Here is a 19,227-nt window from a genome sequence, read left to right as displayed (position 1 = left end):
ATCGGGGTGTGTGCCAAATTCTGCAGACTTCTATGGTGCTCACTCACTCAGATTCTCCCTGGGGAAAGTAGGGGGACACTGATTTGTGCAATTTGTAGGTTTCCATCAGGGAGAGACTTTGTTTGCTGGTGCGTGAACCTGCTCTGCCCTTCCTGGAGGAAGCAGAGAGTCACCTCACTTCTGCCCATTGGAAGGCCCTGTCATGGAGAGCTGTCATCCTGTGGAGTGCACACCCAATCCACCTTCCCAGACAAAGCGGAGGGTTGCTGCATTCCAGTCCTTTGCAGGGACCCAGCATGGACAGTGGTCACCCGATCTGTCACGGTTTGCAGTTTATGTCACAACAGGCTGAGCCTTCTCTCAGGCTCACTGACCTAATCCCATTTCCCTGCTCTGATGCTTGGAACTCTGCTGGTTGAGGCACCCCTGTTCTTTCTGTACCTCCAGGAATATTGAGACCTGACTGTCCCTTCCTGTGATTTTGCCCTGCTTCACCACTGAGTACCTTTCAGGCAGGGAAGTCTCACAGGAGCAGATTTCTAAAGATCCTGATTTTGAGCCTCAGGGCTGCAGCAGCAGCCTGCCATCAGCTTACTCACCCTTTATATTATGATATATCCCCTCCATTTCTCTTCTCTGCACTCCTACCTTGCAAAAAGAGTTCACTTTCCTATTTGTGGAGTTCCAGCCATTCTTTCTTTATATCTCAAGTTGAATTCATAGATGTTCAGGATGGTTTGATAGCTATCTAGCTAAATTTAAGGGACCAAACAAAACAAGGACCCCCACTCTTCCACCATGTTGCCTCTCCCCACTATGTAATTTCTCTTAAAAAATAAACGTGATTTCAAGGAAATGGAAGCAAGCTACTATCTTTGAAACTAGTTAACTGATATCAGGTGGGCTCCCCTTCACCTCAGAGTCTATATATTTGTCTTCCCTCTCAATTTGCAGGAACTTGGATGCCCAGAAGATTCCCTCCAAACTGGGATAGTGTCTAAGGTATATGGTCCAATAGCCCTCTGTGTACTTGGGTTCTCTTTGGCTCTCTCAGAACCACATGGAGCTGGCCAACATATGGAACACCATATATCATCCAGTCCCCTGAGAAAAATTCAGTCTGACCAGACTGCATGAATAGTGAGGACATTACTGAAGACTGTGGTAACACAAATTGTTAGAGGATGCTATCGTGTCACTAACCTTAAAAATCCACTGGCTACCCTAAGTCATGTTGAAGAACAGCTCCTCCTTACTTCCGTCTCCTCCTGCGGCCTCCTGCTCTGTCACCGATAACCATTTGAAAGCAAATAAGCCAAATTTTTCTTCTTGCCTAGTTAGGCAGCTCCCACCCCCTGCTTGCCCACACCTTCAGAACTGGATTTGGGTGGGTTTAGTAGCACCTTCCAAAGAAAAACCGCACTTTCTAAGTGGAGCGCAGGTGAATGAAATTCTCTCCACCTCACTGTGTTAAATGTTAAGAAAAAGCCTAAAGTAATTTTGGGTTATCTTAGACAATGTGAGAAATATGAAACTGGACTATAACATTTTGGTCCCTTTTCTCCCCAGTGTGGTCACAAATTAGAAAAGATTCCTGTATTTTTCAATGCTCAGATTGTTTTTACTGAGAATGAATTGGCCTGAAGGAAGGTGTTATTTTGTATCTGCTGAGAAATTCCTACTGTCTTAGGATTTTCTAAGCATCTAAGGGGCCTCACCAAGTCACAGGTGTGGCCTAAAGCTTGCCAACATCCATGGTCTTCATCCAAAGGACTGAGATCCCTATAGGGGAGGGATAGATGTTGCAAACCAAGTCAAAGGAACACAGGAAAAAAAAGATTTTGAAAGGACCATGACTTTTGTAGGAGAATTTGAGGAAATGATTTCTTCTCTTTAAAAAAAAAAGAGGAAGCAATCAAAATAGAGTTATTTGGTAGTTCTGGAAAGAAAGGTTTGGATCCCCAACCACGGAGAGTCGTATTTGCAGTGAATATCCTGTGCAGGGCTGAGGCCAGCAGATGTTCTCGTGGCTCACACTGTGGGAACCTAGAGGATGAGGGCATCAGGGAGTGAGCAGGCTCTGGGAACGTGTGATCCTGGCTCTGGGAAACGAGGAAGCATGATGTAAGTTTGAGAAATGGAACGGTATAGAATTGTGGCGTGGGGGGGTGAGGGGGTGCGGGTGCTGGGGCGGATGGGGGAGCAGCCTGCAGCAGTGATGACCTTCCTGGAAAGAATCCTGTGGGACAGTGCAGGCCTTCATTACGTGTGGATTACTGAGCCCTCCAGAAAGCCGTCACAGTTGAGCCTGCATTGGCCGGCCCCCCTCCCTATTGTGGCTTTACTTTCGTAATGGATTTCCCAAAGTCAAGAAGTTAAAACTAAGAATGTAGACTCAGGAGCACATGCCCAGGCCATTTGTCACAGTGCTGGACACACCCTGCACTTGGAGACGTTTTAGCAAATGCAAGCTTCTCCTGACAAGGTGCCCACCACCCTGGCGGGCCGTCCAGGAGTAGCAGCCTCACTGTCTCCTCGGCCCACTTGGGGCCCAGCCTCTACTGAGCTGCTGTGGTGTCCCCAGGTTGCCTTCCCTTGGGACAGCAGAGTCGCTGTGTCCCCAGCGTGAAGGTGGGGATGAGTGTAAAGGACTGAGGGGAAATACCGCGTGTTATACTATGTGATCCAAACAAACCACTGAGGGGCAAAGAGGAGTCTAGGCTTTGAAATCTAACTTGCCACCCTACGAAGTAAGGAAATTAATTCAAGAGAAAACACAAAAATAAGCAGCTTAGGATTGTGGTGCCTCTAGCAAATATAGCCTTTGTGCTGAGAAGCAGACAGTCTCCTGTGTGTACGTTTTCATTTTGAACACATTCCTTTGGTCTAGGGTATTTTTTTTTTTTTTAAGGCGTACAAAGCTATTTTGTAATCTAATACCAATCAGGACTCCTCAATCTTCTGGTTTCATTAATGCATTTTGTATTTCAAAACTATATTTGCCCAAGCATTCTGGCGTTTAACACTGAGATGGATTTGCCTAAAAACCCAAGGAAAATATTTTCTATTTCTTTCCTTCCATTCATTTCTCCATGCAGAGAGCTAGTTAAAATTGTGTCCTAGAAAAGGCTAAGATGAAAATTCTGGTTTGTGTGTGTGATGTGCTGTAACCTGGAAGAAGGCCCTTTGGTTCTCTCACTTTGTCCTGTGAGGGAAACTTTCTCATCCTGTGGAAGGTTAGCATTGGAAGGGAGCTTGGACAGATAGCTCCTCAGATTGTAGAGATTTTAATCGCAGATGCATGCGGTTTCAAGTGGTCAAGGTTCGATAGTCAGAGAGAGTGGATTCAAATCAAATGACAAGTGTCTCTCCTGCTGGTGCAGAACCACTTTCCCTTCAACATAGTTCTAGAATCGCTGCCAGTTTTTTTTTTTTTTTTATTCAAACTTGATAGCCTCTGTTGCCTGTGTTTTCTGTTGCTCCGTCCATAAAAAGCACATTTTTTTCATTGATAGACAAACAGTAATAATAAAAGCCAGAAAAAAAAAACCCAACCTATTTGTCAAAAGGAGTTTCTAGAAAGGTTAGTTTACTGTCTTGTCAATCTCTAAATTAGAACATGAGACCAAACTTTGTAAAAGTGAATTACTGCATAGAAAGCAGGGAAATTTTGACACTTGCCACAACATGGGAGAACCTTGAGGGTGAAGATGTTCAGAACAGGCCGCCCCAGAACACGCCACTTTGGCACATTGAGTACATTCACCAGAAGGCAGTTGAGGAAGAGCAGAGACGAGAAGAGCTCCCTGTCTTTCTTCTTTCTGTCTAAAATCAGGTTTATAAGTTCCTGCCTCTCCCGTACCAGGATGAAGGAATGACCCTTGTCACTGTGGATAGACAGTCTCCACCAAGATGCATCTGCATAAGCAAACTTCACTAACAGCCTTTATCTTCCCTTCCCTTCCCTCACGTACTTCTTAGCCACATTTTATTGCCCCTAGAAGCCCAAACCCCTTTTTCTTGGTGTAGGCACTTCCCAATTTGTCACCTGGTGTTAAAATGGTATATTAGGCCCCAGAGTCTAACTGCTTGTTTTCATTTCTTTCCTCCGAAGCTTCCAGGCATGTTAAAATATCAACATCAGTACAATGTGGATGTCTTTTCTCCTGTCTTTTGTCCATTTAATTCACAGGACCCAGAACAAACGTAAGAGGATAGAGGAAAAGTGGTTTTCTCTCCTACAAGGACATTGGACTAAGGGAAAGAAGCCGGTCATGAAAGTTCAGATGTGATATGATTGGGCTTATTCTAAGTCCCCAGAGAGGTCACATTTGCAGAGACAGCGGGATGGTGGTCACAGGGCGGGAGGGAGGGCGTGGAGGGCTAGTGTTTAATACGTGCAGAGCTTCAGTGTGGAAAGATGAAAAGAGTTCTGACAGGGACACCTCGGTGGCTCAGTGGTTGGGCGTCTGCCTTCAGCCCAGGGCCTGATCCTGGAGACCTGGGATCGAGTCCCACATTGGGCTTCTGCATGGAGCCTGCTTCTCCCTTTGCCTGTGTCTCTGCCCCTCTCAATCTCTCTCTCTCTCTCTCTCTCTCTCTCTCTGTGTCTCTCATAAATAAATAAATAAAATCTTAAAAAAAAAAGAGTTCTGATGGTCCTACAACAATGTGGGTGGACAGTGGACTTAATGCCACTGACCTGTGCTTGTAAAAATAGTTAAGATGGGAATTTTCTTTTTTTAGGGCCAGGGTTTGAATCAGTTACAGCCTCACGCCCCGCTCCCCTCAGCCCCTACCACGTCCACGGCAGACAGGGCTAATCCAGCAGAGCAGTCTTCCTGGATGGGGCCAGAAGGCTTTGCCACGGCTCCCACACTACCGTCCCCACCTACCCTTCCTTTCAGCACACTTCCCTGGTTAGGATTTTCCTGAACTTGGGGGGAAAATATTCTTCTTCAGCCCCCTGTTATCTCCTGGTCTTCACCCTATTTCTCATTTCCTATCACAGCACACTTGGTGGACGAGGTTTTGGGGGCTGCACTGTACCTGCTCTTGCTTATTGTGTCCTGTTTTCTGACCCGGCGTCCTCTCTCACCATTGATCCGAGCAGCACTGGCTCAGCTCCCTGAGAATCCCCTTGTCTTAAACACAGTATCTCTCAGGCCATCTGTTGCTTGACCCTCTCAGTGGCACCAAAAATGTGAACTCACTGGCCTCCTTGACATGCTCTTTTCCCTTTGCTGCTCGAATAGTGTGGCTTTCCATCTCTCTCTCCAGAAGCATGTGCTGGCCATTTTCTGCTTGCCTCCAGATCCACTTTCCCTCCTTCTCCATCCTGACTTCATTCTAGGAATCTGACCTGGGTGGGTTGTGATTTCATCCTTTCATTGTCTTCGTGAAAAGAATTTCACAGAGGTGGGAAATTCCTTGCCTGGCATTCAGGTGACTAATGAGAAGGGCTGTTGCTTTTGTCTAGGGATACTTGGAATTGGTTACTGTTTCCAGAATTCTCTCACTGGTACCGCCTCACTGGGTTCCCTCCCCACCCAGCCTCCTACTGCTCCGGCTGCTCTAGGCCATCTGCTCTCTCCATCCAGAGGGTGAGTTGGAGGGGACGGTTTGTTCTACAAGAACCCACAGCTCCTGTTCAGTGACCTTCCCATAATACTGTAGTCACAGACTTCGTTTTCTCTACATTTTGATAACCTCATCTTTCCCTTGCCCTTTCAGACCTAGGGTTAGTACATTTCTTCCATCTTTTTTTTTTTTTAATTATAAGTTATTCAATTAAATTTAAAAAAACAACAGTGTACTCATTTCTCCCACCTCCATCCCCTACCTCTGGCAACCACAAATATCTTTTCTGTATCCATGAGCTTGGTCTTTTTGTTACTTTGTGTTTCTTTTTTTTTTTTTTTTTTTTTTATGATAGGCACACAGTGAGAGAGAGAGAGGGGCAGAGACACAGGCAGAGGGAGAAGCAGGCTCCATGCACCGGGAGCCTGACGTGGGATTCGATCCCGGGTCTCCAGGATTGCGCCCTGGGCCAAAGGCAGGCGCTAAACTGCTGCGCCACCCAGGGATCCCATACTTTGTGTTTCTTTTGTGTTTTTGTTTTTGATTCCACATGCAAGTGGAATTTGTATTTGTCTTTGTCTGACTTATTTCATTTAGCATAATACCCTCAAGTTCTATATGTCTTATCACAGATGGCAGGATTTCATTCTTTTATGGCTGAGGAATATTCAGCATGTGTGTGCATACACATCTTCACCTATCCATCCAGGCATTCAAGTGTCCATCCATGGACGCTTACGTTGCATCCATATCTTGGCTATTGTGAATAATGTCACAGTGCACGTGGTGGGGAACAGATATCTCTTCAAGTTAGTGCTGTCATTTCCTTCAGATAAGTGTCCAGAAGTGAGATTGCTGGATCATATGATGGCTTAATTTTGAATTTTTTGAGGAACCACCATACTCTTTTCCACAGTGGCTGCACCAATTTATATTCCTACCACCAGTGCATCAGGGTTCCACATCCTTACCACATCCTTTTTTTTCGACATTCTTGCCAACACTTGTTATTTCTTGTCCTTTTTTTTTTTCTTATAAAGAGATTTTTAAAAAGTGATTTTATATATTTGAAAGCAAGGGAGAGCACGAGTGGGACAGTGGAGGGACAGAGTGAGAGAGGAGCAGGCTCCCTGCTGAGCGGGCAGAGCTGGATCCAGGACCGGGAGATCATGACCTGAGCCAAAATCAAGAGTTGATACTTAACCGACTGAGCGATTCAGACACCTCAATTACTTGTCTTTCTTGATACCAGCCATTCTGACAGATTCATAAAGTGACATCCCATTATGGTTTTGATTTGCTTTTCCCTGATGATTAGTGATGTTGAACACCTTGTCTCGAACTTGTTGGCCATCTGTATGTCTTCTTTGGAAAAACATCTATTCAGATCATCTGCCTATATTTTAATCAAAAAATTGTTTTGCTTTGAGTTCTATGAGTTCTTTATATATTTGGATATTAGCATCTTATCAGATATATGATTTGCAAGTATTTTCTCCCATTCAGTAGGTTGCCTTTTTGTTATGTTGGTTTCCTTTGCTGTGCAGGAGCTTTTTAGTTTGATGTAGTTCCACTTGTTTACTTTATGTTATGTGTATTTCACACATATGTTATACATATTTACCACAGTTAAAAACAAAAAGTGAAAAAAGAAAAAAAGTGAATTCCAAAAAAAAAAAAAAAAAGTGAATTCCATGCCTGGATGTGGAAAACTTGGAGTTGTACCTAAATGTCGGATAACTGAGTCTGCTCTGGGTGTGCATCCTGAAACTCGCTGAAATGACTTTTGCTTGTATATACATGGTGGCTTTGTCCCAGATCAGTGGTTATTTATTTGTCCCCACTAGGGAGAGGGAGGCACCTTTTCTTTCTAGCTCCCTTCTCCATCCTTACATCCCATTCCTGTTGAAACTGTGTGGGACCACGTGTGGAATGAAGCAAGAAGAGTTAGCTCTGGGATTTTTGGGGACAAGCCAGTGCCTGGAGAAAGAGAGGAATTTACTAGATAATCTGTTTTTGGGAGAAATCCCAATTTACTAGATCATCTGTTTTGGGGAGAAATCTCAATCAATCTGGAACAGTGAGTGTTCCAGTGGGGGCACTGGGCTTTAGATTTGTGCACTTTTAGTGGCATGTATTAAAAAAAGAAGTTAGAGATGAATACTAAATGTGAGGAAATGATTCTTCCTTCTAAGTCCTTATTTATAGATAGAAATGATCCTCTGCCAGTGATGTGTGGTTATTTCTGAAAAGCCTTCTACTGACAATGTGGAAGGGATATGGGAGGAAAAAGAAGACAGGTGGGTGTGGGACAGGATTGAAGAGATGAACAGATGTGTGCCTGTTGCTGTTCCCTTGACGGGCTCATGACTCTCTAGGCCAGCTCTGTGCAGTAGCTCTCCCTGTGATAGTGGAGATGTTCATACTAATCCTGCATATGGCTCTGGAACTCCTGAAATGTAGCCAGTGTGACTGAGGAACTGAATGTTTGGTTTTGTTTACTTTTAATTAGTTTAGATTTAAATAGACACCTCTGGGATCCCAGGGTGGTGCAGCGGTTTAGCACCTGCCTTTGGCCCAGGGCGCGATCCTGGAGACCCAGGATCGAATCCCACGTCGGGCTCCCGGTGCATGGAGCCTGCTTCTCCCTCAGCCTATGTCTCTGCCTCTCTTTCTCTCTCTGTGTGACTATCATAAATAAATAAAAATTAAAAAAAAAAGAAAATAAATAGACACCTCTGAGTAATTAGGATTAGACCTGAGGACAGTTTTGGGGCTTCTAATATGGACATTGGGTTCCCCAAAACCTCCTCAAAAGTAGACTTAGTATCATTAAATTTGTTTGATTAATCAATTATTGATTGATGATGAATACTGCATTGTTTATTGAGCACCTACAATAGGACAGGCGCTGGGTTTAAAAATGGGGATATTGTAGAGAACAAAACCAACAGGAATTTTTGCCCTCACGGGGCTTATATTCTGTGAAAAGACAAACACTGAACAAGTGTGAATGGAAGCATGTTATGAAAGAAGTCTCATCTCCTGCCCGTAGGAAGGAGTCTTTATGTGTCTAGGGGAGGGGGGAAGGGGAGTGATGTCAAATGAAGGCTGTCATTTTATCACATTTTGTTTTAACAGGGACATATCCAGTCCTCTGGTCCCTAAACTCTGATTCAACTTTTCCAGTCCTCTTGTTGCCACCTTCCTTCTCAGTAGGATCTTCTGGGCTGATCTGATGTCTTGACATGGTGGTTGAACCCATAAACATGGCGAACCCTTGTTTCACACCCTCCCGTACCCTAGAAGGGTTTCAGAGGGAGAGGAAGGGGAGGAGAGTTGAGAAGATGGGAAGAAGAGCACTGGCAGAGGTTGGGGTGAGCTCACACTGTGGGGTGGCGTGCTGTCGTAGCCCCAGGGGCCCCCAGAGTGCCCGAGGCAGCTGTGGACAGGACTCCCTTGAGGAACAGGATTTGGTTACAGTCTCTACCCAAGACTGGGATGGGGGCCAAAGCTGCAGCCTGAGTCAGCCTTCCAGCTCCAGTCCAGCACCGCCTTGACTCTGCCTTGAGCTCGGTCCCTCTGCTTGGCCACCCCCAGTGGGGTGCAGTCAGCTGATTCAGTAAGTGTCCAGGGGGCACCTCCTGTCCACTTACAGCCCAGGGGTCCTTGGGGTAATACTGGGCTCTTTGGGTCAATTCCCTCCCCCTGCCTGGCTGTCCAGCCCTTTGTTGCCTCAGAGGCTCCTGGCTCCCAAGAGGAAGGAAGGCTGATGGCTGCCCTGAGTTTTGGGCTGTACTTCTCAACTCTGGCTGCACTTGACGATTACTTGGGGAGTTTTTGAAAGGCACAGATGTCTGGGCACCCCTGGCCCCAGACCAGTTAAATTAGAATTTTGAGCATACAGGCCTGGGCATTTTTTTTTGAAAGCTCCTTGGCCGGGATGTGGTCCTGCAGAGCGCTGAGGAGTGGCAGGAGGCCCCAGGGATCCTGCCGTGTTCCTCCCAGCCTCTGGAAAGCCTCCTGGAGGGCTCTCGTGGAGGCAGACACCCCATTTCTTCAGGGAAAATCCCTGGAGGGCTGCACAACCCTACCTCTTCCTCTCATATCCTCCAGATGGAGGCCTGAGGACCCACGGTCGCCTCTGGGACCTGGGTCATCGTGCACGGCGTGGCTGGAATGTGAGCTTTCCCACGGCTGGAGGTGGCCCCTGATGGCTTCCAGCTGTCGCCACGGGCCAGGGAGGCCTCTTCCACCCACCGGACTTAGAGATGCTGTCAACCTGAACTCCGTGCTGCAAACCGGAAATCCTCCAGGACGCCCATCAGGCTGAGGGTGGGAGTGGGGAATGTGTGTGGGGCTGCAGGGGAAGGCAGGAACTCCAGGGAACCTGCCCTAAGTTATGAGCTGGTTCCAAAATAATAACTGCCTGCAAAGAAAATAATGAGGTGTGTTGGAAGAGCAAGCACTTTCTTACACTCGGCGCAGCAGCTGGGGCCAAGGCCTCCGGGCAGGGAGGGGATCCCACTTGCAGCATCAGGTTTTGCTCCCCTGGCCCTGCTCGGCCCCATCCAAAAGGCTTTGCTGTGGGCTGTCATCTGCTGGCACGTGTGCAAAACCCAAGAGCAAACACATTTTCACATTCAGTCTTACATGCTCAGAGGAACCAAGTGTTTCTGAGATTACACATTTTTGCAGCATTATGCTATACTTGAGCATGCAAAACAAAGAAGTGGAATTTTTTTCTTTTTCTTTTTTTTTTTTTTTAAGAGTTCCTAGGACGATACAGGGAATTCTTTTGGTAGGCAGGGTGCTGGGGGCCTGGGGGCTGGGGTGTACCTGGACTGTGTCAGATGCTCAGACAAGTGTTTGCTGAAAGGGGACAGCAGCTACCCTCTGACCCAGCTTGTAGGGCTTTGCAGAACATCTCTGGGTGGGTGGGGTTGCTTCAAATTTAAGGCAATCACCAGAGTCACTGCTTCTGTGTTCTGTGTGCTGGGAGGGCCATCTGGGTATAGGAGAGAACACTTGGGTGTAAATCCCAGCCCTGGCCCTTCCTGACCATTGGAACATGGACAGGTCATTTAACCTCTATGAGCCTCTGTTTTCCCATTTGTGAAAAGGGGAAACTCTAAATAGTTGGGCCTTGGTGGGGGGTTGTGGTGGTGATAAGAGAGAATAAAGAGCCTAGAAGGGAAGTCTTGTCCCACTCCCACCCCTTACAGGCCCTTCTTTTCTGTTTCATTCATTGAGCTTTCTCTTCTATTTTCCTTGAAAAAGTCTCCCTCTGGAGCCTCTCAAAATCTGTGCACCTGAACCCCACCGCAGACCAGTTAAATCAGAACCTCGGAGAGGGAGACCTGGGCATTGGCAGTTCTTGATGGTTCCCTGGTGATTCTGATGCACGGCCAGTGTTCGAACCACTGCCCTAGAAGGGCCAGTCACGCGGGGGCAGCGACAGGTGTTGGGATGCTGATGCTTGGGGTAGTGCTGTCTGCAGGGCCCTCTGGGAATTCCAGAGGGTCACCTGGGGTCCTGTTGGTTTTAGATGTCATGGCTTTGACCCTCAGGGGCAAACACCCATCACGTTTAGTAATTTGCAGTTTTCTCAGGAATGTGACTTTGAACTCCCCCACCACCAGGTAGGTGCCTGAAATGGAGTCACCTAGCTGGCACCAGGCCCCACGCATCCCCCAGCTCTCCCCTGGGCAGCACACAGCAACCCTGGGGAAGTAACAGCCAATTTCTTTCTGGGAATTGGCCCCCAAAGAGAAGGGCAGCTGCGAGTGCTGGTGTACACAGTGAGGAGGAAGTGAAGACGTTCTAGAGAGCCATGATTCGAAGCTGCAAGTAGAAGTTAGGAGCTGCTTGCATCTGTGCTGTGAGCAGAGGTACCCAGGGGGGTGTTGGATTCCTGCATCCATCCCTCTGAGTGTCTAGCGTGCTGCTGGAGTGCCACTCACTGTTCCAGGCCCTGGGTCTGGAGGGCTTTATAGCTCATCAAAAGAATCTCTATGTGATATGCACATGTGTGGGGCAATGTGTACTTTTTTTTTTGGTTTTTAAGAGAGAGGAGGGAGAAAGGCAGAGGAAGAGGGAGAGAATCTTAAACAGGCTCTATGCTGGGCTTGATCTCAAGCCCCCCAACTTGGGGCTTGATCTGAAGACCCTGAGATCATGACCTGAGCTGAAACTAAGAGTCGGACACTTAACTGACTGTACCACCCAGTGTACTCTAAAAGGGATCTTTATTTCTGTCATTAGCTGTAGGGATCGGGGCATCTCTTTAAAAAGATCTGAGTACCAGTAGCAGGAGGTACGCTCTCTGAAGGCTCATGGCTGCTACCTTTTCAGGAAAGAAGGTGCCAAGATAAATGCATTGATGCTAGGGCAGACAAAGGGAGATTTCTTTAAATACAAGACAGATGACCCTCTCGAGTTACCCAGAAGAAATCTCCACAAAGCAGCAACAACAAAAAAGTAGAACAAAAATTTTTGGGTGAAACAAAAGCTCAGTTTGGGAGTCATGGGGCTGGGCTTTTTCTAGGTTGTCAGTTTCTCTAGCCTTCAGTAGGAGGGGAGCTGGAGGCAGGTAGGTCTAAGAGATGGAAAAAGGAGGCCAATCTGATTTTGGCTTAACCCCAGGGGTTCAGGGCTGAACTGAAGAGACCAGTGGTCTTGGAGGAAACAGACGGGGGCCTGGATCCTGTTCATTCAGGTACAAGCCAGGTGGGTGCCAGGGCGCTCACAACAGCAGCCAGTAAAGAAAGATGCCACACTTTTCTTCGGCAGGTATCGTGTGAACTTCAGACCCAGATATGTCACCAAGTACAAGACAGTGACACAGTTGGAATGGAGGTGCTGCCCTGGCTTTAGAGGGGGAGACTGCCAGGAAGGTCCCAGGGACCCTGTGAAGACTCCCCGCCCCACACCTGCCCGACCTCGAAATAGCATGAAGAAAGCCACAGGTAACTTCTCTGAGCTTTGCTGTGCATGACCACCTCTGATCTCTCCAGTGCTCCTCCAGACAGTAAGACTTGTGATGGTGGCGATACTTACAATGGCGATCTCGCCAAGGTCTTAAGTAACACACATATGTGCCGGGAGTAGAAACATGTGGCATACAAGTTTATTTGCAGAAGCAGTAGCAACCAGAGTACAGATTTTTTTTTTTTTTTTTTTTTTTTGGTAAGAAAATTGCTCTGTTAGGGCCAACTTATGAAAGCCAAGGACATAGCAATCAGTGTAGGGGACAGCTTCAGACTGGTGTTGTGTGTGGCACAGATGACAAGAGACTCAGATGTAGTGATGCTTTGTCTATTTTTACTTTTCATCTACAAGCTCCCATGCATCTGAATTTGAAGGAACTAAATTGTCTTTTAAAAAAATAGGTAAATCAGAATCATTCTCACTCTGTTTGGGGTGAGATGTTTGCAAAGCTAAGCTCCCAAGTTAGAGGCATCTAGTGAAGTTGTTCTTAAATTTGTTTCTGAATTCTTTTTTTTTTTTTTTTTGAAGTAACATGAACTCCGTGAATAAGAAAACAGTGATAATTTTCACCTTTACTTTTAAACATAACATTAAGCGAATGACTTTTATGGATAAAAATTTTCTGTCCTTTTATTCCAAGTCACTTTATCATTCCTCTTTTTTAACTTGAGTGAGAATAAATGTAACCTAGGTTTTCTCATGAATTTGATGGTTAGGTCTTCTTTACATGATTATATTTTCCCATGAAATATTGTCAATTTTGAAACTTGTAGTGTTTCCCAGTATTGTCTGTAAAATAGACTTTAAAATAATTTTTTTAAAAGATTTTTTTTATGCATGAGAGACATGGGGCGGGGGCAGAGACATAGGCAGAGGGAGAAGCAGGCTCCATGCAGGGAGCCCGATGTGAGACTCAATCGCAGGACTCCAGGATCACACCCTGGGCTGAAGGCAGGTGCTAAACCGCTGAGCCACCCAGGCATCCCTGATTTTAAAATAATTTTATGACAAAAGTAATGCACATCAATTAAAGAATGTTATAAAGTGTAGGGCAATATTTAGTTACACATAATCTCACCACCGTACAATAACTACTGCTAACATTTTGTTATCACACATTACTCTCTTTCCTGTGTCTGCATGTACATTTTGTTAAAGAAAAATCCATTTATTCATTCCACAAATATTGATTGAGCTTCTATATCTGGCAGGCTATATACTAGATACTTGGTAAAAGTGACAAAACAAGGCAGACAGTCCCTGAACTCACAGAAGCCAAACATCAGACAAGTTAATTACAAGTCATCATAGATACTATGATGGAAACACAGGAAGGGGGTCTGTTGGGTCATAAGAGTTTCCTTTTGTTTCCTTTTTATTTTACAAGAGTTTAAACCTGTATGTAGTTTATGAATCGAATAGTAATAGCTTTAAAAGGACTCTTAGGAAGGCAGTGACCCTCCTTCTCCCTCACTTTCCCTTCCCAGAGGTCATCACTTTAAACTCTTTGGACTGTCTTTTGGAATTTACCTCCATATCTATTGACCTCTTATTATGGAAGGTGAAGATTTGCTTTCCAGCACATGGCTCCTATACCCTCATCCTTTCCATACAGTTTATGGCAGGTTTTTAACTTATTTAATACTTATTGTTTACAGTGTAGTAACTGCATAGATAATGTTTACAGCTAAACCATGTAGTATACTATGAATCTGTTGCCTTCCCTTTACAGCTTTTTGGTTTCTTTAGAGTTAGTAATTATCTCATATTTTCCTTTGTTTGAGTTTTTATGTCTTGTCCCTATTTCACCCAGGGTTGAAATAGGGACAAGATTATCTATATGTGATTATCTGTATGTCCTCTCATTATGTCCAGATATGGGTGATTATCTGTATGTCCTTCTCATTATGTCTGGGTGATTATCTTTATGTCTTCTCATTATGTCCAGATATGTCAGTGTCATCTTCTTGAAGCAATCTCTCCTAGAACTTTCTTACCTGCCCCACTTGGTCATCCTTTCCCTGTTCACAGCTGCCAACCTGTGAACTTACTTATCTCTCTGTCATTGATTCCCTGCTTCCTGTACTCCTTGTTTATTCTCTGTTTACTCCCTTGTTTTGGTAAAGCACATTCTCCAATGGTTTTATGAGAAAATTGTATATGGGAGGTATACTTTCTAATATCTTATGGTTTCAAAATATTTTTATTCTAGCTTTAGAATTCTAGATTGGAAAGAATTTTCGTTTAGAATTTTGAAAGCATCACTTAATTTTCTTCTAGCTTCCAATGCAGCTGTTAAAATGTCCAAAACCATTCTGATTACTAATTTTTATATGTGACATGGTTATTCTTTGTTTTGTTTTGTTATGCTATTTTAGTGGGATTTCAGAAGGGAATGAAATGGAAACCCTTATCTCCAATCCACTATCATTATAAAGAACATACTATTTTTTTAAAAGATTTTATTTATTTGAGAGAGAGTGTATGTGCGTGAGAGTAAGCACAAGCAGAGGGAGGAACGGGGAGGGGGAGAAGGGATGTGGGAGATTGGAGAAGCAAGCTCCCCGTTGATCACAGAGCCCAGTTCTTGATTCTTGGGGCTAGATCCCAGGACCCTGAGATCATGACCAGAATGGAAGGAAGTCGAAGGCTTAACTGACTGATCCACCCAGGTCCCTCCCCCAAGAACACACTATTTTTAGAACTTATTTTTTAACTTAATCTATAACGAATAACCATTCATTAAATAATTTACAGTATCATTTAATGGCTTTTGAGAGTGTGATTATTTGAACACAGTCCTCTACTATTGGTCACTTAAGTTGTCTGCAGTTTTTCACTATTCTAGGTAATATTTGAATAAGCATTTTTTCCTGTTAATATTTTAGATTCATCCCTAATTACTTACTAGGATAAACTTCTAGAAGTATAATTGCAGGGGCAAAGGGATTCTGAGATTTTGATACATATTGCCAAATTATCCTTCCAAAAAGTTGTAGCAATTTCCACAGTCACCAGGAATATGTAAAAGCAGCATTTCCTTACATGCTGATTTCCCCCTCATTCTCCTGCTTTTTGCTTTATTTCCTTCACTCAGAATGGTATTTCATTTGTGTATGATTCAACAACTTGTTTTTGTCTCCTAGTGTCTTGAGTTAGAATAAATTTTTCAGTGTGGAAAATAAGGTATAGCTCTCTGCTTGGGAGTTTGGCCATCATCTGAATTCCAGTCTTGGTTTTACCACTAAGTTGATTTTAATGAATAATAGCTGTTGTTATGATTATGTACAAAAGTTTAGGGGAGGAAAAAATGATGAAAATTAAACTGAAATATCTATAATGTTCTACATTTACTTCTAGTGCTTGTTCAATGTACCTTAATGCATTTTATTTCATTGTAATCTGTGTTGTGTTTGACTTTTTCCACCCATCACGATAGTCTCCATATTGTCTGTGCCAGCTTGTTAATGTTAACCCTATCACTTTATTTTCATTTTATGACTCATCACAATCATCCTTATAACTTTTTTTCCTTTTGGTCTATTCCCTTGGAGGCATATTTCTCAGAGTAGGATTATAAAAAATTGAATATTTATATTCTTTGATTTATTGAGTTCTAGTATATATGACCATGTGGTTTTATTGCTAGGAGAGGCCAATAGAATCACTGCTTTATCTTTCTTTTGCTTTTAATTTCCCCAACAGTGCTAAACAATGTCTATGAGACTTTTTTAGCATAGCACTGCTACTAAAAGTAGAAGAACATTTAGGAGTTGCTTGGAGGATAACTTACTGCTTATATGATATCATACCACCCAAAAGCTAATGGGTGGATCTTGCTAAAGTGGCTTCTTGTGGTTTTAGAGTGTGTAGTCAACAATTGGGGTGTGGCCGCTGCTCACTAATGTGGGAATTATGTGTTCATATGACAAAGTAGATTAAGAATATTTCCCTTTAGGGTAAAAGAAACTGTTGACTGTCTATTATGTGTCATGTACATCTTAACAACCCTAGCAGGGAAGATAGTACCTCTGCTTCATAGGTGAGGGGATTATAGTTCATAGAAGTTAATTAACTCACTCAAGGGCAGATAGTAAACAGCATAGCCAGAATGCAAGGGGAGGTCTATTTGACTCGAAGCCCATGGTCTTTTTCTCTCTACTACAATAATTGCCTGTGGTGAGAGGGGATCTATAAGTGAAGGTTTAAGTGTATCCCTGTTTACTTTCTTTGCAGAAAATGGGAAAAGGTAGAACACTTTAAGTCATATCTAATTCTTTCTTTGTAACAGATAATGAACCAAGCCAAGTCTCAGAGCCCAAGAAGACTTTGTCACCAACTCCTGCAGCAGCAGGACCAGGTCAAATGGTAGATCCAAAACAGGGGCCACAAGAACTTCAGGAAAAGAAAATCCAGGTGCTTGAAGAGAAGGTTCTCCGACTCACAAGAACAGTTCTTGATCTCCAGTCTTCCATTGCTGGAGTGAATGAAAACCTCAAACATGCCATTCAGGACGATGCCAGCAAAATGTTGGCATCATGGCTCAGTAACCTGCACCCCCAGCCAGTGCCTGACAGTGCTGTTGGTGGAGACACAGAAACTGTCCAGCTTCCTGATGTCCTCAACAATAAGGAATCTGGCATGAAGGACATCAAGTCTGAATTGGCTGAGGTCAAGGATGCTCTGAAGACCAAGAGTGACAAGCTGGAAGAGTTGGATGGGAAAGTAAAGGGGTATGAAGGACAGATCAAACAGCTCCAGGAAGCTGCCCAGGGCCCTACGGTGACCATGACTACCAATGAACTCTACCAAGCCTACGTCGATAGTAAGATTGATGCCCTGAGAGAGCAGCTCATAGAGGGAATGGACAGAAAACTGGCTGATCTGAAGAACTCGTGTGAGTACAAGCTGATCGGTCTCCAACAGCAATGTGATGACTATGGGAGCAGCTACCTAGGAGTGATTGAGCTTATAGGGGAGAAGGAAACAAACCTGAGAAAAGAAATAAATGATCTTCGAGCCCAGATACAAGCTCCTTCAGCTCAGTCAAATTGCTGTGGTGGTGAAAAGAATGGTGACTTTGGGCAACAGATCAGGATGTTAGATCAGAAAATCGAAAGAGTTGCTGAAGCCACCAGAATGCTGAATGCACGACTGGACAATGAATTTGACCGCCTTGTAGTTCCAGAGCCAGATGTGGACTTCGATGCAAGATGGAATGAACTAGATGCAAGGATCAATGTGACAGAGAAGAACGCGGAAGAACATTGCTTTTACATTGAAGAAACCCTTCGGGGGACCATTAATGGCGAGGTAGATGACTTGAAACAACTTCTTGATCAGAAAATACTGTCTTTGGAAGAACGCCTGGGTAGTGTTCTCCTAGATGTGGCCAACAGCACCGAAGCAGGACTCACTGCCCCAGCCTCAGGCTTACCGGGTGTGTCAGGGGCTAGGAACAAACAGGTCATGGTAGAGTTAGACAACCTAAAGAACAAAGTTCAAGTTGTTGAAGATATTTGCCTGCAGAACTTTCAGAGAGAGCCTCATGGGATAGAAGATACTTTGCCAAGTGGAGAAGACCACATAATGGATGATAGTTTGAACCTTTTGAAATCTTTAAATGATACAATGCATAGGAAGTTTCAAGAAACTGAACGTAGCATCCAGAAACTTCAACAGGATTTTAGTTTTCTTTATTCTCAACTAAACCACACAGAAGACAATGTGAATAATCTCCAGAATGAACTGAGCAATTGCAGAGAAGGTAAAAATGTTGCAGCGGGTGGGTTTTCTAAGGGGGGTGAGCAAGAAAGGACGGTGGAACCTCTCCCATCTCCCCGGGACCCCATGGCTCATTGCTGCAGCCAGCTAGAGGAGAGGTGGCAGCAGCTGCAGAGCCAAGTCCTTTCTGAGCTGGACACTTGTAAGGAAAATACTCACGGGGTCCAGAGGGACATCTCTGTGGTTGAGAGCAGGGTGTCTCAAATGGAGAAAACCTGCAGCAAACTGGACTCCATCTCAGGAAGTCTTCAGAGGATCAAGGAGGGACTCAACAAGCATGTCAACAGCCTCTGGAGTTGTGTCAGGCAGATGAATGGGACACTCCGGTCACATTCCAGAGACATATCTGGCTTAAAGAATTCAGTCCAGCAATTCTATAGCCATGTTTTCCAGATTTCTACTGACTTGCAAGATCTGATCAAATTTCAGCCATCAGCAAGTAAGTTGACCTTTACAATTCCATTTCTTGTATTTGTTTGCATCATGTATTGTGCTAGATTTTGGATGGCCTGTGGAATTAACTACATCAGTGCTACCCAAAGTGTGGTTCATAGATCTATGCCAGTTTGTGAATCACTGGTGCTGAATGGCAATGAGATAAATACCAACATTGAGAGTATTTAGACACTTTTATTGAAAACAATTGGACATCAGTGTCACATTCAAGCACACCACCTATGCATTTTGCAGAAGTATCAGTCGACAACAAATTGAAAATGACGAGGAATACTCCTTCGCCACAGGGAAGATGGCCAAATGTTGATCTCTATATATTTTCATGCTGGTGAGCTTAGATTTAGGGTCAGGTTTTTGACGTAACAGCTTGGAGCCTGGATCTTGTCCCATTAATTATTTAGGGAGTCTCCTGCATGC

The 19,227-nt window shown here is 44.4% G+C and overlaps 1 protein-coding gene across 1 annotated transcript in view; it reads left to right on the top strand.

Moving 5' to 3' along the window:
• Window positions 1–19,227, top strand: part of EMILIN2 (elastin microfibril interfacer 2) — a 59,725-nt gene that overhangs the window by 24,146 nt on the left and 16,352 nt on the right. The window contains exons 3-4 of the mRNA XM_077899745.1: window positions 12,373–12,548; window positions 16,862–18,793. Coding sequence (XP_077755871.1) covers window positions 12,373–12,548; window positions 16,862–18,793 — 2,108 coding nt within the window. The remainder of the gene's footprint in view (window positions 1–12,372; window positions 12,549–16,861; window positions 18,794–19,227) is intronic.

This window comes from Canis aureus, chromosome 6, assembly GCF_053574225.1.
Source record: "Canis aureus isolate CA01 chromosome 6, VMU_Caureus_v.1.0, whole genome shotgun sequence".
Lineage (NCBI taxonomy): Eukaryota > Metazoa > Chordata > Mammalia > Carnivora > Canidae > Canis > Canis aureus.
Note: the sequence above shows the minus strand (reverse complement) of the source record. Positions and strands in the feature narration are given on the sequence as shown.